This window comes from Cyprinodon tularosa, unplaced genomic scaffold (genome assembly GCF_016077235.1).
Source record: "Cyprinodon tularosa strain WSP-4 unplaced genomic scaffold, ASM1607723v1 ctg71, whole genome shotgun sequence".
NCBI classification, from domain to species: domain Eukaryota; kingdom Metazoa; phylum Chordata; class Actinopteri; order Cyprinodontiformes; family Cyprinodontidae; genus Cyprinodon; species Cyprinodon tularosa.
The window spans coordinates 5,006,777-5,029,124 of record NW_024039463.1 but is presented as its reverse complement, the minus strand read 5'-3'; the positions used below and the strand labels follow the sequence as shown (position 1 = coordinate 5,029,124).

Sequence of the window (22,348 nt, the reverse complement as noted above, 5' to 3'; positions counted from 1 at the left end):
CACAGCAATGGCAGAAAAGTCAAAGCCAATATCAAAATGGTTTAAAGCCCCAACTTACGATGACCATGTTGAGTCCTCTGAGCTTTCTTACACCCTCAAATATTTTACTCATGGGATGGGCAATGTTTAAAACTGGTAATTGTATTCATGAAGGAAGGAGACCTAAACTAAAAAGTGATGGTTTGGTATGTTATTACAATTTAGTTTTGTCCTGATGGTGGTGCTAGAGGGTAGGTCAATAACTCCTTGTCACATGGGTCATTCATGTACTTAAAAAATGCCCCAGAAAAGATTGAGCCCTGAGGTAACATTTGTTATAATAGGAGGGTTAGCTGCATGTATGTTCAGTGTACTAAATAGTTCAGGTGCATCTCAAGTGTTTGCAAACCCAATTTAAGCAAATTCTTTGAAATTTCTTCCAGATTTTATTTTTGGTCTATTTAAAGCCATTTTTAATTGGAGATATTTAAATTTTTTGACAAGTTTAAATATAATTCATTTATTTGCTTCGATTGATAAATTAGGCAATTCTGTAAATCATACATCTGTTAACTACATGTCTGTTTAAATCTGTTTTCAAGAACAAACCTCATATGATGCAGAGGTCTCAATACACACGTGTAAATGGTAAATGGCATGTACTTATATAGCGCCTTTATTCAAGTTAGGAGACCTGACCAAAGCGCTTTACACTACATTCATTCACCCATTCACACACACACTCACACACTGAGTGTATCAAATATGATACACTTGGCTTTAAAGGGCTAAAATTATATTTTCTAACGACAGCTTCTGTGCATTTTCGTTTGTCACAGAGGACTTCTAAAAGGAGAAGCTGTCAGTTTACTTCTAACTTTGACAGCTGGATATTCAGGGGTCGTACCGATCCAATTTCTGCAAAGCAAAATAAATTGTTTGGTAGAAAGACCTAGGGGAAAATCGTAAGGTGTGCCAGAGCCAAATAATGTATCCCGGAGGTTGTTTCTGGTGAGAAGACAAGTTAAAAACTAGCAAAAAACTAAATGAAGGCCATAAAAAGCCGAAGTCCAAGTTAAGACATCTAAAGGAGACTAGATAAAATAGTTGAAGAAAAATGCAAGCTCTACATTTAAAATTTGCTCTGATGTAAATCAAGAATGCTGCTGCCCGCATTCTCACTATAAAAAAGTAGAGCACATCATTGCATTTCATGCTTCCTTCAGCTAACAAATGATTTAATTTTCCAACAGGCCAATGTCTGAAAAAATAACTGCATTAATTTGTATTATCGCTGTTTGACTAGCCGGCGAACAAGCCATACCTATATGTGTCAGTAAGTTAATTGATTAAAAAACTGAATTTAACCTCTCAGATAATCTATAGAAGTGTCAAGATGAAGTATAGAGGCACCACACCAACCAATGCACTCTACACATCATGGATATATCTTTGGAAAGTAGCCGTGTCTGTGATAAAATACACTTTTCTAGGTATATGATTAATTTCGTTTTGGCAAAAAAGCTCAGTTTTGCTGTAAGCCTTATTGCTTACCAGAATAAAGTGCATTAAAATAAACTTGTGTGTAATCAGTCTACAATTTATGCAAACACCGCACTGAATAAACTTCAGGTTAGAATGTCTTGAGATGCACCTGAAACTTAAACATTTGACCAACTGCTTAAAATCAAAACACTTATCAAGAATAAAGATCAATCAAAGGTCATATATAGTTATGGCTTTGCAATGGACAGTCTCACATACTGGTGCCATGTGTTGGTGTTGCAGGCTGACTGAGTCCAATGGTGCTGCAAAGCCAGCCAGCAAAGTCCACCTCCTCTGCCTCAGACTGTTTGATAAAAGGATGCACCTGAAAAGGGAAGGTTAAAGAATAAATATTAAAGAATAAGTGGAGGTTTAAATGTCTGCATGATCACTTACCATCAACTGCTTTAAGTCTGCTCTCTCTGCAGGATTCTTAATCAGGCTGCCGTAAAAAAAAAAACAAAAAGCAGGATTATGCTTTGAATGGCAGATGTGTTATAAATCTGTTAAATATGCTGATTTTCATAACAGTAAGTGTAAAAAAAAAAAAAAACAAATTCTCTATTACTTACCATTTATTCACAAAGTCCTGGAATTCTGTGCTAAATATTCCAGGGAGCTTTGGTGGAGGCTAAAACAAAAAATTATGTTAGGATAAAGGACAGCAAATGATCATATGACACAGAATAAAACAGACATACTTACCTCATTGACTATATAATCCAGCAGCTCAAATATAGCCATGGGTGGTCTGCTGTTTGGTCCATAAGCTAAAAAGGAAAATAACTATGTGTTAAGATTAAATTTGGCAGAGAAAAACATTTAAACAACTTGATTGGTCGCTCCTGTGTTCTACTTACAACTGCCCGTACGCCCAGGGGGGCATGGTTTTGGAGAGGACTCGCTGGGGGCTGCCTCTCCTTCCACCGGGTATCCGAAGATTTGCTCCAGTTCTTTGGAATCAGGTGGGGGGATAGGGAAGCGCCCGATGGCCATTTCAACTAGGGACAGACCCATGCTCCAGATGTCTGACTGAACAGAATAGTGTGTGCCCTGTAGACGCTCAGGCTGAAAAATAAACATTAGATTTAATCAGTTACATTGAACAGCAAATATTAATTCTATGATAATAATTTCTGGAGCAGTGATATGAGAGCTGCTTTGTGTTCTGAACTCACCGACATGTAAGATCGAGTGCCCACAAAGGAGTTGGCCATGGAGTCTATGAGCTGTCCACTCACTCCAAAGTCACACAGCTTGATCTCACCACGGGAATTCACCAGGATGTTAGAAGGCTTGACATCTGAAAGAGAGCCATCAGATGTAGCTGTCAACAGTGACAAATGAGCAGCCATGAATAAAGTGCTGCAGATCTTTTTTTTTTTTTTTATAAATAACAATTGCATATATCATACAATTTTGTTAATCATTTTTGTAAATTATGACATAAAAGCAGTTGTCCTTTATGTCTCAGTCTTCTGTCTGTCTGTCTATCTATCTATCTATCTATCTATCTATCTATCTATCTATCTATCTATCTATCTATCTATCTATCTATCTATCTATCTATCTATCTATCTATCTATCTATCTATCTATCTATCTATCTATCTATCTATCTATCTATACAAATAATAAAGTAATTAAAACCTCAATGGATTAGGATATCTATTTCTAATCCGTAGTGTAGAGATGATGATTCTCCATCATCATTCTCATCATTTTATTATTTTATACTTCCAAGTATTATTTCATGCATTGTAAATTATTTTATATGTTGGCTGCGTACATAGTCTTGAACTCTAAAGTTTGTCTGCATCCATCCATAGAAATATTTTCCATAAGTTAATGTGACCTTTGTATTTATACCTTTAACATTATCTAAACCTACAGAGGACTTTTAGAAATGTGAACATGGGACACTTAGTTTAAACTTTGTATTTCTCATTGAAATTCAGTGCTTTATTTGAATTTGTTTTCCCCAAAATGTAATCTGAGATTGTGTTATTATTGTCTTCCTTTGTTGAGCAGTTGCCAAACTGTTTGATCAATTTTTGCTAGTATAAAATCCTATTATATATACTTGTTTTCAACAATTAATGTAAAAAAGACCCTGCATTTCTAACTGACAGCGCCTCTGTAATAATTCTAATTTCTACAGTGACTGAGGGTTGAAAAAAATTATGCAAATACATAACTGTGCAGCTAATACAAAAAGTAAAATAAGGCCCATAAACAAAAATTAGACTAGCTAACACAAAAATCAGACCAACACAAAAATCACATGCAAAGCAAAAAAGCTGAAAAGGAGAAATGTTGCAATCAGAAAATAGCAGCAGAGTGAAAACATGCTGCACACAATTGTTTCATGTTAGCAGGGTAGGACATAAAACTATTAACACATGCAAAGAAAAATGCTGTTATAAAAAACAACTGCAAGTAAAGAAAAGCTGGAAATTAGCTTTGCATAACATACATGCTCCAGACCAATAGAGGGAGATCATTATAAACAAATGAATAAATGGGTGTGTTAGATTTCAGTGACTGCATCCTCAAGGGACCCTGTCTATCTGGACTCAGTCCTTTGAGGAAGAGTATGAATTCAAAGCAGGGCCAGCCTTCCCCGGCTTTCACTTCCCATCCATAAAAAAAAAGGCTGCATTTGACGGCCGCATAACAAGGAGTTTTCCAATCCAGCCACTAGGCAAGGCAAGTCAGATTTAATTGTATAGCACAATTCAGTACAAAGACAATGCAAAGTGCTTTACACGATTAAAATAAAACGGAATCAAAGCAAGTAGGAAAAAAAAAACTAAAATAAAAAATTCAGAAACAAAAAAGAATATTAAAAACAGTTGGACTAAAGAAAATTAAAAAGTTGAACTAATGATATTTTAGTTGAACTGTTTAACTAGAACAGTCGAAGGAAATCCTAAACAAATGTGTTTTTATTCTTGATTTAAAGGAACTCAGGCTTTCTGCACTTATACATTTTTCTGGAAGTTTGTTCCAGATAAATGGAGCATAGGAACTAAATGCTGCTGCTTCTCCATGTTTAATTCTGGTTCTACACTGCAAAAACAATCCAGAAATAAATCCAGTAAAAAATGGCTTAAATTAAGTATATTTAGCCTTAATTTGAGCAGTTAAATAAGATGATCTGCCAATGGAATGAGTATTTTCACTCTTAAAATAAGATAGTTAGATAATATTTACTTCAAATAAGACGATAAAATAGTTTTTTCTTATTTTAAAAGGAAATTGTCTTGTTCCATTGGCAAAGTGTCTTACTTACCTCCTCAAATCAAGGAAAAATGCACTTATTTTAAGAAAAAATAACTTATTGAGATTTATATTTTTTGCAGTGTAGGTATGCAGAGCAGGCTGGAGCCAGAAGACCTGAGTGGTCTGGAGGTGTTGATACACTAATAGCAGGTTTGTGATGTATTTAGGTGCTAAGCCATTCAGAGATTTATAGACTAACAGAAGTATTTTAAAGTCTATTATCTGAGATACAGGGAGCCAGTGTAAGGACTTTAGAACTGGGGTGATGTGCTCTACTTTCTTAGTCTTAGTGAGGACACAGGCAGCAGCGTTCTGGATCAGCTGCAGCTGTCTGATCCACTTTTTAGGCAGTCCTGTGAAAACACCGTTGCAATAATCAATTCGACTAAAAATAAAAGCATGGATTAGTTTTTCCACTATGCTGCGCTATGAGATAATTGGCCAATGACTCTGGCCTTCAGAGGACGCAGCCCCTAAATTCAAACTATGCAAATTCCTATGGACCAGGTGAGTTGTCATCTCAGAGGACATTTGGAGGGAAAGGAAGATGTTTTTTAAAATGCTTTTTTTTTTTTTACCAAAGGCTGCTTCTGAATAGTGCAATTTGGTAAGCAAACTTTAGCCAAAGCGGTCATCATGATGGAAGGAGGAAAGAAGAGGAAGCGGGATGCTTCCTAATGATAGTTCATTTAGCACAGAAACCTCTCCGAAGTGTTCCTACAGTATCTGCTGCATAGGAGCTATTAGGTTTCCCACAATCCTGTGTTAGAATAAGCATAACCCACCTCATGAAGCTGAACATGAATTCATAATTTTGTGACATGTACTATGTGTCACACATGGAAATAGTGCATATCTTCATATGTTTTGGTTTTTTTTAATAAAGAGCTTCACATGGTGACCGCCCCAATTCGACATGCATGTCCGTAACTGTTGCATGAGGACATCAATAAGGCTAAAGGCAGTCCAGGTTTGCACAGCAGTCCAGAGCTCCTTTTCAGGATATTTGTAACTGTTGACCCTGTGAAATGTGAAGGGATAGTAGCTAAAATTTGATATATATTGGAGGCAGTCTTAATCTATCTGAGGACCTTATTTATGCCTTTATTAAGGGTTGAATCCCATATGAGTTAGTGATTGTTGCCCCCTAATGGTCTGGAGCCTATTCATAATGCGGTGTACTAATTTGCAGCCTTTCTTAACTTGCAGTTTTTTTTTCCTGCCAACCATTTTCCTTTGCATGTGTTTTTGTGCCTGCAGTAAAGTTCTGTTCAGAAAAGTAGAACACTGAATCCAAACAAACCTCTATGCATGATCTTATGCTTCTCACGCAGGTAGGAAAGACCTTTAATGACCTGTGAAACACACTTTGGACCGTCAGCACACACTTGTAAAATACACTTTTTACTAACTCACAACAATCAGTGGAAAAGCATTTTTTCTTAGACAGGACATGTATAGAATGCGAGGGAGAGGTGTTGGAGCTACCCACAGCAATGCTGACTTTGCCAAGAATCTCCTCCGGGATTTTTCCTGCTTTCTTCAGGGACTGGTCGAGAGATCCACCATCCTGAAACCAGAAAAAAAAAAAAAAGCAATGGGGAGTATTTATATGAAATACATGTGAGGCTCAGATATGTCAGTCTATGAATGTGAAAGTACCATATGCTCCATGCAGATGCTGATTTCTCCATCGCTGTAGAAAGCACCATAGAATCCCACTATGTATGGAGAGTTACACTCATGTAGAACCTGCAGCTCCCGGATGATCTGGTTCCTGATGGCTGGCTTGATCTCTAGGTGGATCAGCTGGAGCAGATGGACACATTTTGATTTAGGTGTCAAGAGAGAGATGTCTGACAGAAGACTCCTTTTAGATATTTGGGTGTTATTTAATTTGATGCAACATTTGTTTAAATCTAAGGTAATTCATCACTGAAGTTTATTTTGGCTACGCTGTGGCTGTGTATTTCAGCAACTAGTCTGTCCCTAGCCCCAGTGTAAGATAAACTTCTAAAGGACGAGAAATGCAACAGTTATTAGCTTCAGTTATTTTTAAATGTCTAATGTCCCTTCCATTCAGAAAAAGTCACTCCATGGCTTCTGCAGGAGCTTTTGCAGGTTTGACAAGGAAGCGCTAGTCTGTCATTTAAAATTTGTTTAGTGCACCTCTAGATGGAGGTAAACCTTACACACAGCCACCTTGGACATACCAGGAGGTTTCAACAGTGGTGGGCGGTCAGGGCCTCCGAGGCCTCTAAACCAATCATAAATGCTAACCTACATTAATAACCCAAACTTTAATTTTCTTCTCTCCAACTTTATTAATTGTGTAGCGGTTCTCTTGGCTGTGCTACTTCCATTACATCTCTGTGGTTGCTATATTTTTTGTCTAATCAGAGTTCAGCATTAGTGCGTTGCTATGTCAACTGAATCTGCCTAGGACCTTTAGAATCAGGAGTGCTAGCTGATGTTACCTTAACAATATCGATGAAGAATGTTTTCTTCAAACAGTCAGATTCCAGATTTGCCCCACAGGGCCAACTAGTGAGCTGACCAAACAGCAGCATTTTCTGTACTCTGATTGGGCAGTTAAAAATTTTTACAGCCAAGTTAAGCTTGACACAAACTGCATTTTAGATTTCTTTTGTTAAAAGTTTTTCTGACCTCAAAGGTTGACACTAAATGTAGATCCTAAGCCTTCTTGCACAGAGGCAGAAGGATGGATTTTTTCATAAATAATCAGCATCTCTGGTGAGTGTAATATATATTTTTCATGCTTTATGCACTATTTTATCTGGTAATTAGATGCATATTGAATCTGAGTGGCTCCTGGTGATGTAATGTGGCGGAGCTGTGGTTATAGAGTAGAGGGTTGCAGTGGTCTTGACTGGGTTTCTTGCTTAATTGATCTCTGTATTTACCCTCACGCTAATCTTCCTCTCGGTTATACCTACGCTTGTTATAGCATGTGCATTCCCACAGTTCCAGGTATTACACATTCAGTGAACAGGAACCTTTGCTGTTCATTGAATGTGTCGAAATTTCCGATAGTGTACCTCCTCACAAAGCATTCTGGGATATATCTACTCGTCTAGTGACCATGGATGATCACTACCTTTCCAGGTGCATTGTGAGAAATTTCCACACATTCAGTGAACTGCAAAGGTTCTTGTTCACTGAATGTGTAATACCTGGAACTGAGGGAATGAACATGCTGTAACAAGCGTACTATAACAACCCCAATCCTCAGTGTCAAAAACAAAAAATGCTAGAAGACGTTCAAGTCACTACTAAAATGCTTTCATTTAAGGCTGAAAACCCATCTGTTTAGAAATGCTTTTAATTAGTATTCTGTAAACAAATCCAGGTGAAAAACTGCTTTAAAGAAAACATCTTCAGCATTGACCATCTCCCTATGATTATCATGTTTCTGAATGATGGTTTTTAAGATTTTGTTTGAATATTCTGATGTTTGATGATTTGCTGCTTACTTGATTGATGTTTTTAATGATGTTACTGGACATTTGTTCTGATGTTGACGCAAAGCCCTTTGAAATTTATTGCAGCTGAGATATGCTCCAAAGATACATTTTTATGTTATTTTACTCATGGAGGCTTTATATTAAATCAGAATAAGTTTGAGATATTTTGTACTGTAGATATGCACCTAAAGACTTGTAATTGCATCAAAAGGTAGATCTACAAAATGCTAACTTAGCCAGGTTGAACTAATTTCTATACTTTTAACATTTTTATTCGTAAAATAATGTCAATGTGTATTTTTCTATAGATTTCCCAATTATGCACTACTGTGTGTCACAAGGAGGCTGTTAATATGATAATGTGTGAACAGGATCAACAGGTATGAATAGTTTAGCACAGTATTGTGCAGGAGACATCAACCCCCTCTGAAGGTGCTTGATGAAAAAAAGCGCTGTTCTTGTGTAACAGGTCAGAGTAATGTTTGCTTTCACACAATGCCCAAGGACATGATGCAGAAGCTGATGTTGAGAGAGAAGCAAAATGATTTCTCCAGAATTAAAACATCAACTTGAAGCAATAAAAGCTCAATTTTAAATTTAAATTGTTCATTTATTTGACTTTCATTTAGGCAGATAAGATGCTTTGTTGGTTTTCTGTCTTTAGGATTTGTGTGCATCAGCTACAAAAATGGGGAAAAAAAGGGTTTTATGTTTACAAAATCGATTTTCATACATATACCTGTTCCTGTATAGCACTTCTGGATAGATGCTAACTGCATTTCGTTGCTTGTACTTGTGACAGTGCAATGACAATAAAGTTGAATTCTATTCTATTCTATTCTATTCTATATACGGAGAGTTACTGAGAGTATCAAAGCACACAGGAGGCAAATGTTTCCAAACATGATTACATATATTATGATTATTAGAGCTGGAACAATTTATCGGATTAGTCATGATCAATCGATTATTGAAATAATCGTCCACCAATTTAGTAATGGATTAATTGTTAACTGAAGTACAGAGACTCGAAAACATGGCTTTAGCTGACAGGGCGACCCACTCAGAGCAGTGATTATACCAATTGCAAAAAAAATATATAAACATTTTGCATTTAAGATAAAAAAAAAATCTCTTGGTCCGTGAATATGATCTCTTAGTATCCTCAAGTAGGAAAGCTTTAGTTAAGGTAATATTGCTACATGATTATTAACGATTTCGTCGAAAAACATAATTAACAGATTAATTGATAAGAAAAATGATCGTTATTTGCAGTCCTAATGATTATGATTCATTATTTTAAGTTCCTATGAGGTGAAATAAATATAATCAATTAATAGAAACTTGTTTACTGAATATGGGATCTATAGAGTACTGTTTTGCACATATCTTTCAAAATAACATCTTTTACTTTAACTTGGTACTTCCAGCTCACCTTCCTGGCCATGATCAGACCAGAGGGTCTATGTGAGACTTTAAAAACAACTCCTCCATTGCCTGCACCTAGCTCACATATCTTCTCAAAGTCGTCATCCTTCAGCTCCCCCACTTTCTGCTTCTGTGTCAGGAAGGCCTCAAGGCGTTTTCGCTGTTGCTCGTCCAACTCAAGCTCCTCCAGCTTTTTCTGCAAAGCTTCCAAGTTTGTTCTAAAAAAAACAACCATAAAAATCACAGACAAATCAGCTCTTTGCATACTTTGGTTATTCTTCCTTAAAAAGAAAAGAGTTTAAGACCCAGAAAAACAGCCTATCTTAAGTCAGAACCACACCCTTGATTTGTTTTAATGGGATTTGTATGATGCTATAGTAAGGAAATTTTTATTCTTATTTTAATTAATTATATAAAATCCATACAACATACAGAAAGCTTTGGGATGTAATACTCAATGATATATTTAATTGTCAATGATATTTCCTGACCTGCTGAGCTTGGAGCCTATGATATATCACCTGCAAACACCAACCCAAACATTTACTTTTACAAATAACAGTAAAATAAAAAGAGAATGATGAATGGTCATCTCTGACATCCTCCGTTTTTACCTTCTAACAATTACTTTCACGAAGAAAGCTTTTTGTCAGGATGAAGCATAGAGGTAGAGATGTGACTCTTTTCATGAAGCTCTTTTCTTTGCACGTAAATTACGAGTTGCTTTGGAAAGCAGCTGGAGGAGGGAAGTGCATGCTCCTCCCTGCACACCCTTATGCAGCACAGAGCGTATGCAGCACAGAGATAGGGTTAAGTGCTTGTATTTTTTGATGGTGTGTGAATCTATATCCATGGAGACGAGGTGCTGAGTTTCAGCTGGACGTGGGCGGTGTGGGTGTTTGTTCGTTTGACAAGGAGGAGGAGGCAAAGAACATTAGCAGCCAGAAACACACCTCCATAAAAGATGTGAAGTATCCCCCCCCCCAACCTGGCAAATACTGGCTTTTCTATGCCAGCCACACAACATTCAAGGACATCCAGTAGAACATGAAACTAAAGGAGAAAAAGCTTTCTGCACGCTTTACAAATAAGATGACATGCCTTTTTGTTCTTAAAATAAACAGCACACAACTATTAGACACCATTACACACATACTGGAATGTAGGTCTATTCAGATGTTTACACATCATTGCCAGGAATTCCCTGTTATTTCTGAGTTTTTACTGATCTCTTTATAACCTCTTTTTTGTTTAGCAGCACTATGATAAAACATACAAGACTTTGGGGCTCAAGTTAGAATTTGGGGATTTTCTCTGATCTCCAGAGGGCCAAAATTATTCACACGGTGATAAAAATTCTTTTTGGAAACAGCACCAAGCTTCTTCACATTTCTGGCTGGAAATATGATCACACTTCCAAATAGGAATAGCAGATAAGCTTTGAAAGTGTTGTTTTCCAGGCATAGATAAGGCTTGTAACTATTGTCCACAAATCTTCAATGGCTTTTCTCATTTTAGTTTTTTCCCGAAGCCATTTTTAAGTGTGCTTGGCATCGCTATGTTGTTGACAGATTGTGTCAACATTAGAAGGTAATGCAATAAAATATCACCATCATGCTTGACAGTTTGTACAATGTTTTTAGTCTTAAAAACTGGACTTCACAAAAGGTACAGTGGGGGATTTTCGCAAATTTTTTAAAAGACCCGCCCTCTCCACTTTTCAAAAACAATGCACATGCACAACCCTGTACCTGCTCCCGAGAGGGAACGCCTATTAAACGAGTGTGAGACCATGCACAAATCTATTTCTCCATACTCATACAAGCTTACTTTCCAAAAGAAGAATTTGTAATATTTCCGTTTATGTCAGACTCACTTATGTAAGTGAAAATGGGGACGAGCACGTAGGAAGACCTTACGTAAACATATCACCAAATGATTGACAACTAGGAGGACCAGTTATTGTGATGATCCACCCGGAAAAAGAACATCCTTCATTATACCTTTATTTATGACTAAACACCAGGCATGAGGACAGATGCTGATCTCAGCCAAGTTTGTAGATGTTTATTTAAAAGCACACTCTCAATCCGTGATGATTATTTAATAATATAAGGGACACATCACCCTAGTAGCACACTCTATTTTTCAATCTGCTTGGTAGCTCCTGAATTATTCCTGATAATCATATCTAATTTTCTTTTTTAAGTCACAGTTTAATTATATTTGATTATATTGCTAAAAAATCATCAGTTAAGCAGTTTCCCTCATTTTGACAGGAAGGTATCTCCAAACATACCAGACTGGTTTAGAATAGATAAAGAAGATTAACATTAGGAATCTGAAATTGTTCTGTCCCTCCTATTAGAGACTATGGGTGAAAAAAAATCTCAGACTCAGCCAGGAAACCACTACAGTTACTCACAGGCTCATTTCTGATAAGAGGAGTACTAAAAATATCCAGCCAGAACGATGCCAGAGATGCACCGATGGCTCCTAAAAACTGTGATTTCTCTGAAACTTGTGACTGGTTACGTAAAGAATTTTTGAAAATTAGTTGGATTTTTTTTTTTACTTCTTTATACTGTATTTAATTTAAAAATATTATGCATTAAAGAACATTCACAGTAGTGCAAAAAAAAAAAAAAAAAAATCTGGTTTTTAAAACTGAATCAAGTTGTATATTGTATCATTACTACACCCTGCAAAAAGAATGCTTCAAGCAAAGAACTAAAGGAACCAGTTTAATATGGTATTAATACTGACAACTGAGCGTATGCTTCTTAATGTGGTGCTTTACATTTTTTTATTTTGAACAATGTTAAACTTAATAACAGCGGTATGTCACAAAGGGGAGTTCTGAGAAATGTGACTAAATGTTGTCATGAGATCTCCAATATTTGGTTGGATAACAACAACCCAAACATATTGATTTGCTATCATCTCTCCGGTTTAACAATGGGTCTGAGTGTTCTGCAGCAACAACAGGGAACCATTTCACACTTTAAAAGCTTCTGGCCGACTAGAATTTCTTTTCTTTTTCTTTTTTTTTTTTCACCAATGGTCTGATTTCAGAGAAGCTGTATTATTGAATTAAGCTCATTCACCATCATTATGCAATACATTTGCTAACTGACTGGTGTCATCAACCAGTTGTCTGCTGTGGTCCAAATGATTCACAATGATGTGTTTATTCAATGCATGTTTTGTATTATTAACCTGATTCACATTCCAAACACTTTTTCTACACAATATGATTTCAAGGCTAAAATTAAATACTGCATAAAGCATTTACAGAAAAACTTTTAGACATACATATAGTATTTTTGTTCAATCTGCAGAGTACAAATGCAAATTTTAACTATCACATTTTAGTATTTTATTAAAGTGACTGTTCACTTTTCTTTTTGTAGTCTTTTAAGACACCACACCAAGCCAAACAAACTCACATTTCATGAAATTATTGTAAACTATGTTTCCCCACAATGGGCCGGATTTATCAAAGGTTTGCGTGTATTAAAACGGGAGCTATTTCACTGCGCACGCTAAAAAATGTACAAACTGATCTATCAACAGCGTGCTAAAAGGATTTGGTCTTTAAAACGTGCTAAATAGCGCCTCTTATCCATTTAGTACTTTTTCTGCAATGAATATTCAATATAGGGCGTTTACACGCAAAAGTGCGTCTTGTGGGAGGAGAACATGTAAATATATTAATTTAGCACTCGCAAAGTGATTTATCAAACCTGAAAGCAATTTTGCTAACGGTATCTGACTCTATATTTAACACGTTTCAAAAGAAGGTGCAAATGGTCTGTATGCGTAATTGCGCACACATGGCAGCGGTTATTGTCGCAAGAAGGAGACATCGAAATGAAGCAATGAGACGCAGAGAACGCATTTTTTCACTCCGTGTGAATATTTTTGGAATGAACGAGGAAACGATCATCAAAACATATCGTTTATCCGGCATTGCCATTTTGGAGCTGTTGGGGGAACTCCGAATGGATTTGGAGCCAGCCACAAGGAGGACCCACGCAATACCAGATATCACAAAACTCCTCGCAACATTGCACTTTTTTGCATCTGGGATCTCCCAATCTCGTTTTTCAGAAGTGCTGTCCGACGTTCTAAATGCCATGTCGCCCTGACGCCCTACCGGAGAACCCCGACACCCTGCGCCTGTGGAGCAACATGCCAATGCAGTCATCTTATCCACAGTCACTTCTTGTGAGCCATTTGGTATGTGCATTGTTCTACAGGCCGATACAAAACACCTGTTTTTTTTTTTTGTTTGTGTGTTTTTTTCTTACTGCGGTGAAGTAGAAATTCAGCCACATACCACCTTAGGGAATAAAGGTTGCCAAAGTTTATATATATATATATATATATATATATATATATATATATATATATATATATATATATATATATATATATTTTTTTTTTTTTTCTTTTTTTGGAGGGGGTGGTGTCACTGTAAGATTAAAATTTCTTAAAGGAATAGTACACCCAAAACATGATTAGCCTTCATTTTCTACTCACCTCCATGCTGAACAACACTCTGGAGTACTTTTTTGATATCTCAAATGCATCTGGAGATCTGGGAGGCTTCTTGCTGTCTGCTGACATTCAAATAATGGAGGTCCATGGCGCCCGAGACAGAAAGGTCCATAAAAGTCCACAAAAACGTGTCAATATTCCTCCATACTGCTCGTCCAATGTAATCCAAGTGTCCTGAGTGGGTAGCATCCAGAATTTACTCGAAACGAAGTCATTTAGAATGTTTTTAGAGCATAAACAGTAGTGTATAGGATTTCCTAATAGCGCCCCCATGCGCGCTCACGATTCTACGGAAGCCGGCAGACCAAACCGGAAGGAAGTGCGCATTCAGCGTCTGGTCTGCCGATAATGCAAGCGTAGAAGAAGAAATGTGCTGTTTACCTGTGCAAAGAAAGAAACAACGAAAGAAAAATGTCTGAGGACTTCAGTGTTGAGGAAGAGCATGAGTTCTTTGCCGAGCTGAATGCGCTAGTTTGGTCTGCCGGCTTCCGTAGAATCGTGAGCGCGCATGGGGGCGCTATTAGGAAATCCTATACACTACTGTTTAGGCTCTAAAACGTTCTAAATGACTTCGTTTCGAGTAAATTCTGGATGCTACCCACTCAGGACACTTGGATTACATTGGACGAGCAGTATGGAGGAATATTGACAAGTTTTTGTGGACTTTTGTGGACCTTTCTGTCTCGGGCGCCATAGACCTCCATTATTTGAATGTCAGCAGACAGCAAGAAGTCTCCCAGATCTCCAGATGCATTTGAGATATCAAAAAAGTACTCCAGAGTGTTGTTCAGCATGGAGGTGAGTAGAAAATGAAGGCTAATCATGTTTTGGGTGTACTATTCCTTTAATGCACTAGTTTGCACAAACTACTTTGCCGCAAACCACAAAACGCGCAAAACCATCATTTAAATAGGGCGTCTCCAACAGTTTTGCGCCTGCCACCAGTTACGCAATCGCTCTTGTTAAATCACCCGCAAACCATGGTTCAGCCCCTCGCGCAAAATTCCACTTTGCGAGCGCAAATTACTGCACGCAAAATTGGATCTTGATAAATCCGGCCCAATGTGTATAGTTTATGTGCATACAGTTTCTGTTTAGAGTGAATTTTAAAAGATACTCTGCAGTGGTTTATTTCTTTTCCCGAACATGTTCACTGCTAACAAAAACTAACCGGATTGAAGAAAATATTATTTTTCTCTTAAACTGCAAAAATACTGATAACTGTGCTTTATATGTATTTAGGATTAGATTTTAACAGGTGTGAGAGGGGGTCTTATACAGGTGCTGGTCATAAAATTAGAATATCATGAAAAAGTAGATTGATTTCAGTAATTCCATTTAAAAAGTGAAACTTGTATATTATATTCATACATTACATACAAACTCATATATTTCAGATGTTTATTTTGTTTAATTTTGATGATTACAAATGACAACAAATGAAAATCTCAAATTCATCATATCAGAAAATTAGAATATTGTGAAAAGGTTCAAAATTGATGGCCCCTGGTGCCACACTCTAATCAGCTAATTAACTCAAACCACCTGCAAAAGCCTTTAAATGGTCTTTCAGTCTAGTTCTATAGGCTACACAATCATGGGGAAGACTGCTGACTTGACAGTTGTCCAAAAGACGACCATCGACACCTTGCACAAGGAGGGCAAGACACAAAAGGTCATCGCTAAAGAGGCTGGCTGTTCACAGAGCTCAGTGTCCAAGCAGATTAATAGAGAGGCGAAGGGAAGGAAAAGATGTGGTCGAAAAAAGTGTACAAGCAAGAGAGATAACCGCACCCTGGAGAGGATTGTGAAACAAAACCCATTCAAAAATGTGGGGGAGATTCACAAAGAGTGGACTGCAGCTGGAGTGAGTGCTTCAAGAACCACCACACACAGACGTATGAAAGACATGGGTTTCTGCTGTCGCATTCCTTGTGTCAAGCCACTCTTGAACCACAGACAGCGTCAGAAGCGTCTTGCCTGGGCTAAAGAGAAACAGGACTGGACTGCTGGTGAGTGGTCCAAAGTCATGTTCTCTGATGAAAGTAAATTTCGCATTTCCTTTGGAAATCAAGGTCCCAGAGTCTGGAGGAAAAGAAGAGAGGCACTTCATCCACGTTGCTTGAAGTCCAGTGTAAAGTTTCCACAGTCAGTGATGGTTTGGGGTGCCATGTCATCTGCTGGTGTTGGTCCATTGTGTTTTCTGAGGTCCAGGGTCAACGCAGCCACATACCAGGAAGTTTTAGAGCACTTCATGCTTCCTGCAGCTGACCAACTTTTTGGAGATGCAGATTTCATTTTCCAACAGGACTTGGCACCTGCACACAGTGCCAAAGCTACCAGTACCTGGTTGAAGGACCATGGTATCCCTGTTCTTAATTGGCCAGCAAACTCTCCTGACCTTAACCCCATAGAAAATCTATGGGGTATTGTGAAGAAGAAGATGCAATACACCAGACCCAACAATTCAGAAGAGCTAAAAGCCACTATTAGAGCAACCTGGGCTATCATAACACCTGAGCAGTGCCACAGACTGATCGACTCCATGCCACGCCGCATTGCTGCAGTAATACAGGCCAAAGGAGGCCCAACTAAATACTGAGTGCTGTACATGCTCATACTTTTCATGTTCATACTTTTCAGTTGGCCAACATTTCTATAAATCCTTTGTTTTTATTGGTCTTCAGTAATATTCTAATTTTCTGATATGATGAATTTGAGATTTTCATTTGTTGTCATTTGTAGTCATCAAAATTAAACAAAATAAACATCTGAAATATATGAGTTTGTATGTAATGTATGAATATAATATACAAGTTTCACTTTTTAAATGGAATTACTGAAATCAATCTACTTTTTCATGATATTCTAATTTTATGACCAGCACCTGTACTGTGGTCCTCAGGACCCTAACCCTGCAGGTTTTGAGTGATTAACTCTTGGTGGCTGCTGAGGAGGGAGAGCAGTCATTTGATTGAGGTGTGCATCTCACACCATTTGTACGATATGCTGCAGTGCAACTACACTGAAGTATCAAATTAAGTCCATAGTTTTTGTTTAAATCACATGTAGCCTTCAAATGTTTGATTTTGTGATGAAAGAATGAAATATTTCACTCTGGGCAATTTAAGCAGAGAGAAGCCGCCCTCACAATAGTCAACATGTTATATAATTCTCATCTCATTGAGTCCAGTTTGTAGCAACACTGACGTAAGGTTTTTCTAATGTGAGACAAAAGATTATAGGCAAAGAACAGGTGTCCAGGCTGAACCTGAGACGTAAATATTAAGGCCTGTTTGCATAAAGCTGCAAAGCTTGTCAAATTAGCTCCAGAGAACCACTGTGGTGTTTGGATCAAACCTGTTTGGAAGATATGTTAAACAAATATATAAATATATTTTTCATCTACAGGTAATATGAACATTTCACCATAATCAAAAAAAAATCAATCAGAGAGTTGTTAACCAAAATCAAGAGAGTTAATTAAGCAAATATTCCGGCTTAATTAAACCTTGACTCAGCTTCACAGAAGCAGTAGCAGATGCAGTTGTGCTTGAAAGTTTACACACTCTTCGATTAAACAAAATGATAATTTCACATTATTAATTCCAATAAAAAGAAACTGAAAAAAGTAATAATAATAAAAAAAACTAAATAATAATTTAGTTAAAAAAAAATTGTCCTAGACAAATTAAAGTAACTTGCTCATGAAGAGTGAATTCAGCGATTGTCTCAAAGTGTTACCCAACATAACTCTAGTTCAGAAGCTCCATCAGGCTTGTTTACTTGTTTTGTTTAATTAACATATGTATGTACTGGTATTATATTAAAAATCAATTTTTATCTTTTTAATTTATTATTCCTTTGGCCAATTTAAATGTATTTTACTGGCAGCTATTTTTTTCCATCTTCATTTGAAAGGTATATAAACATTCAAGCATAAAAGTACATTTATTCTATTTATTTACCCTGCTCCAGACAGTTTTTGAGTTATGCTTTTGTTTGCTGTCAACAACATGCATTTATTATGTGCATTAAATTACTTAAAACACAGGCATGGAATTATGTATTGAGGTGATGAAGATTCTCAGTCATCCAGGTCATAGTCATTCCGTAAAAGTTCAACAAAAAAAAATCCACTGGACTTGGTTTTCAAGATTTGAAGACATTTCGCCACCTCTCCAGGAAGCTTTCTCAATTCAAATTAATTGAGAAAGCTTCCTGGAGAGGTGGCGAAACGTCTTCAAATCTTGAAAACCAAGTCCAGTGGATTTTGTTGTTGTTGAACTTTTACGGAATATGTATTGAGGTGTATTTATTAGCAATAAGCTTCTTTTTCTTAGCAGTTTATGAGCATCAGGTAAAATAAGCTGGATTGTGATGATCTGATCCAGCCATCCGGTCTGAAATCACAATCCTTTTCAAAACCACAGTCTTTGACAAAGGTTAATAGTCTGCCATAAAACATCCAACATCTATGTCAGAGGGCAACGCACAAGTGACAATAGTACTATATCTTATTCATTCAAATTCATTCATTCATTCATTCAAATTTAAAAAAACATGCTTTCAGTTCTTTGAGAGAGTAATTTAAACTTTTCATGCGCTAATCATCCTCCTGTTTTAGGGGCTCATGCAACTCAGTGTCATCTGAATAACAATGAAAAACAATCTTTACCATGAAAAATTAGCCAAGGGCAAGAGATACAGGGAAAATAACTTTCAAGCAAAATGAATTTTTGTGAGATTTGTGAAAACACAAACTCCTGAAAATACATGTTGTTCAATTTGAATTCTAAACAGTATCAATCTGGCTTTTGCCAGGTTAAGGGAAAATAGCAAAGGTCTGAGAAATGAGCCCTGAGGGAAACCACACAACAACTCCATACGCACAGATACTTACACAAGGCTCTAAGCAGGGACTACCCACATCAAAATATACACAATTATCAAATGGTTTCTTAAATCTTTTCCTGGGAGGACACAATTAGGGGGAAAAAAAAAAAACATTGACAATGCAGATTCTGCTATGAAAACATTCAGATATGAACACCTCTTTTTACTCAAGAAATTCTTCCAATTAGAAGTAAACACTCTTCTCCATAACCTTAGAAAAAGGGGTAGCTTAGAACTATCCTTAGCTATCTCTATAGTTATGGTGCTATAGGCTTAGAATTCTGGAGGACATAGGGACCCCCATTTCATCATTCTGCTTCATTCTATCTCTATTCTCCCACTCTGCAGAATCTGTCAGTTCAATCTCTAACATTATGCTCTCTGCTTCTTCTCATAGTAGCTTTGCCTCGTCTGTTCCTGCTTGGCTGTGACAGCATCCTGGAGAGAAATGTCAGCTGTGCTGCTGCCATCAACACCTCTGTTTATAGATGTTGGAGATCGGCCTGTTTTCCAGTGTAGTCCTGTTTCTCTGACTGTGACTGGATGGCTGTGCTGTCTTCATCCTCTGACATGGAGGCTGGCTCGGGGCTCGTCTGCCTGGCTGTGTGTTTCCTGGACAGGGCCGCCTTTTATAGCTTCTTTTTGTATCTCTGCTTCTGTCTCCTTGATCCCCAGTCAGCCTCAGCAGATGGCCGCTCACACTGAGCCTGGTTCTGCTGGAGGTTTCTTCCTGTTGAAAGGGAGTTTTTCCTCTCCCCTGTCACTACAAGCATGCTTAGTGGGAGGGATTGCATTCGAGTAAATGAGTCGATGCAATCAACTGGTTTTCCTTAGAAAACTTTGAATCAGTTTGACAGTATGATCTGGTTGAACTGTAAAGTGCCTTGAGATGACATGTGTTGTGAACTTGCGCTATAAAAATAAACTGAATTGAATTGAAGTAGCAATTATCCATTATCTTTAAATAGTTTTTGCACTATTGTAATTTAATCCTTAGGAACTACTCAAAGGACAGGCTGCTGTTACACCAAAGCAGATGGACCAAGGACAATAATAAGAAATAATAATAACATTGCACTTTTGTTTAACAAAAAGCAATACAAATCTAAATACATGCACCAGACCCTAAAATAATTCAGTTTCAATGAAGCTAGTCAATTGTATTTGTTCCTTTTCTTGTATTCTAAATCATATTAAGAAATCCTTGTAGGACGGGCTGCAAATTGAGGGTAAACAATTACATTTATTAGACATTCCACAAACAAAATATGTTTTAAAAAGTTGGATAGCTGTTAAAATGAAGAAGTATTGTGCTTTCCTTGAGAAATGTTGGATTTTACAAGTAAACCATTCAGAGTAAAACTAATCAATAGCTATACCTATAAAATCAGATTTGTCAGTAGAGCTGAATCTAATTTGAGAGCAATTAGAAATACCAAAGCAACATATTAATTCAAGAGAATATTGGTCATAGCTGAAGGATACATCTATCAAATCAAATTTAGAAACACAAACACCAGATGCTGAGTCTCAGCTTAGAGTTTATACAATCACAGATGCAAACACACACCCAGACACTGAACTGACTGCTGTCGTACCATCGTTAGATCATAGCTGCAAATCCTAATATGTAGATGAATGATTGACACTCACTCTGAGGCGCCTGTTCCGTTGATTGTGTTTCCATCAGGAATTGGGTTAAGCTGGATCGGTTCTGGCTTCTTTCTTTTCTGCATGTTAGAAGGAGGTGATGCAGGGATGCAGAAATGGGAGAAAAAAGAAGAAGAGATGTGGAATTAAACTGGATCTCTCGGGTGGAAAAAGCTCTGCTATCATAAACTGCAGAGGCAGAGCAGCTGATGGGTGGTGGATTAACGTCACAATATTTACACTGGTCTTCCGGACAGCATGGCAAAGATGGGTGCAGAGCTCCCTCTGCTGGTAATGTTTGAAACCAAATTTAAGAGATTTTATCATACAAACCACAGACTTACCAATAGCTTGCTTTTCCCCATTTATTTAATTTAATCTGTTGTATCATTATTTAGATAAAATACATTTCATTTGTATTCTAATTGTAACATTTTTTTAATCCTGTGATCACAAAATAATAATCTTCCCATAGAAGTTAAAATATTTCCTCTGCGTCTGTTTAAATGATCTGAAATTGCTAATAAAAAATAGATATTTCCCATGGCCATTAACAAGTTAATCAGGCTGGATGTCAATGTGGAGCCAACTGATCCACATTTAGCCTCCATTTAAATAGGAAATTATAGTTTATCTTGTTTTAATTGCATCACTTTGCTACATCATAACTTGATGCTTTTTTCGTTACAATTATTTTAAACCGAAGAACAAAAAAGTGCAACTTTAGATGAAGTGTCAATAAATTACTCTGCAAAAGTGGAAACGGAGCCTTGCGCTTAAAAAAAAAAAAAAAGAAAAAGAAATCTGATTGTTTTGACCAGTGGTGACGCTAGGAGAACGCTAGGGGGTGCTATAGCTAACCATGGAAATATCAGAGCTCTCCCAGACATCAAAGTTAGTATTTTTGAAAGTGGTTATTTTGATAATGTCCCAACAAAACACAACCAGTTAAAAAAAAGATTTATTTTTAATTGATTATTATTATCATCTTAATTATGATTACGAATTAATTGTAGATTTTTTTAAAATGCATAAAATATATCCTATTATTAGTGCATCATTTACAGATGCATTCAATAAGGGCTTTCTTTAAATATTATTTATTTTGTAACTTTTCAATCCTATAAATGGTCAAAATATCATATGGGACAACTCTCTGCCCCCAATTACTGTTTTGTAGAGGTCATGGTCATTGTCCTTTCTTTTGCAATTTTTAATATTATTAATATTATTTCATGTTGGATTTGCAGTCTCATATTTGAAAATAATTTAGATTTCTATCTCTATTATAATATTCAAAGGAGGGAATTTCTCAAATTTGACTGCACTGGAAAACATGATTTCGAGGGGGAACCCTCATCTGGTGCAACCATTGCAGAGAGCTTTATATGATAAATATATACCAGAAATTAGTCATGTTTTTGCTTTTTTTATTCAACTGAATATTTCTATGAATTACTGCTAATCTAAATTAGCCCTATTTTGATATTATTTATTTTCCCCCATATTATTTCATAT

The 22,348-nt window shown here is 36.8% G+C and overlaps 1 protein-coding gene across 2 annotated transcripts; it reads right to left on the bottom strand.

Annotated features, from left to right (window-relative positions):
* Positions 1–739: 739 nt before the first annotated feature.
* On the bottom strand, positions 740–21,059 carry map2k1 (mitogen-activated protein kinase kinase 1). 2 transcript variants are annotated; one of them, XM_038268930.1, is made up of 12 exons: positions 10,336–10,435; positions 10,213–10,242; positions 9,729–9,939; positions 6,471–6,617; positions 6,301–6,378; positions 6,112–6,163; positions 2,703–2,827; positions 2,385–2,592; positions 2,230–2,294; positions 2,097–2,155; positions 1,921–1,966; positions 740–1,849 (listed from the first exon to the last, which is right to left on the bottom strand). In XM_038268930.1, the coding sequence occupies exons 3-12, from the start codon at positions 9,738–9,740 to the stop codon at positions 1,736–1,738; spliced, it is 906 nt and encodes a 301-aa protein (XP_038124858.1). In that variant the 5' UTR covers positions 9,741–9,939; positions 10,213–10,242; positions 10,336–10,435; the 3' UTR covers positions 740–1,735. The 2 variants fall into 2 exon arrangements, with proteins under 2 accessions (XP_038124858.1, XP_038124857.1); XM_038268929.1 differs by lacking the exons at positions 10,213–10,242; positions 10,336–10,435 and adding an exon at positions 20,834–21,059.
* Positions 21,060–22,348: the final 1,289 nt, after the last annotated feature.

Excerpts from the sequence above, each read along its gene's own strand:
- map2k1 (XM_038268929.1), bottom strand. The coding sequence starts at position 20,916 with ATGCAGAAAAGAAAGAAGCCAGAACCGATCCAGCTTAACCCAATTCCT. Across the intron at positions 9,940-20,833 it reads AACGGAACAGGCGCCTCAGA|AACAAACTTGGAAGCTTTGC; the intron begins GTGAGTGTCAAT and ends TGTTTTTTTTAG. Across the intron at positions 6,164-6,300 it reads TTGGCAAAGTCAGCATTGCT|GTCATTAAAGGTCTTTCCTA; the intron begins GTGGGTAGCTCC and ends TGTGTTTCACAG.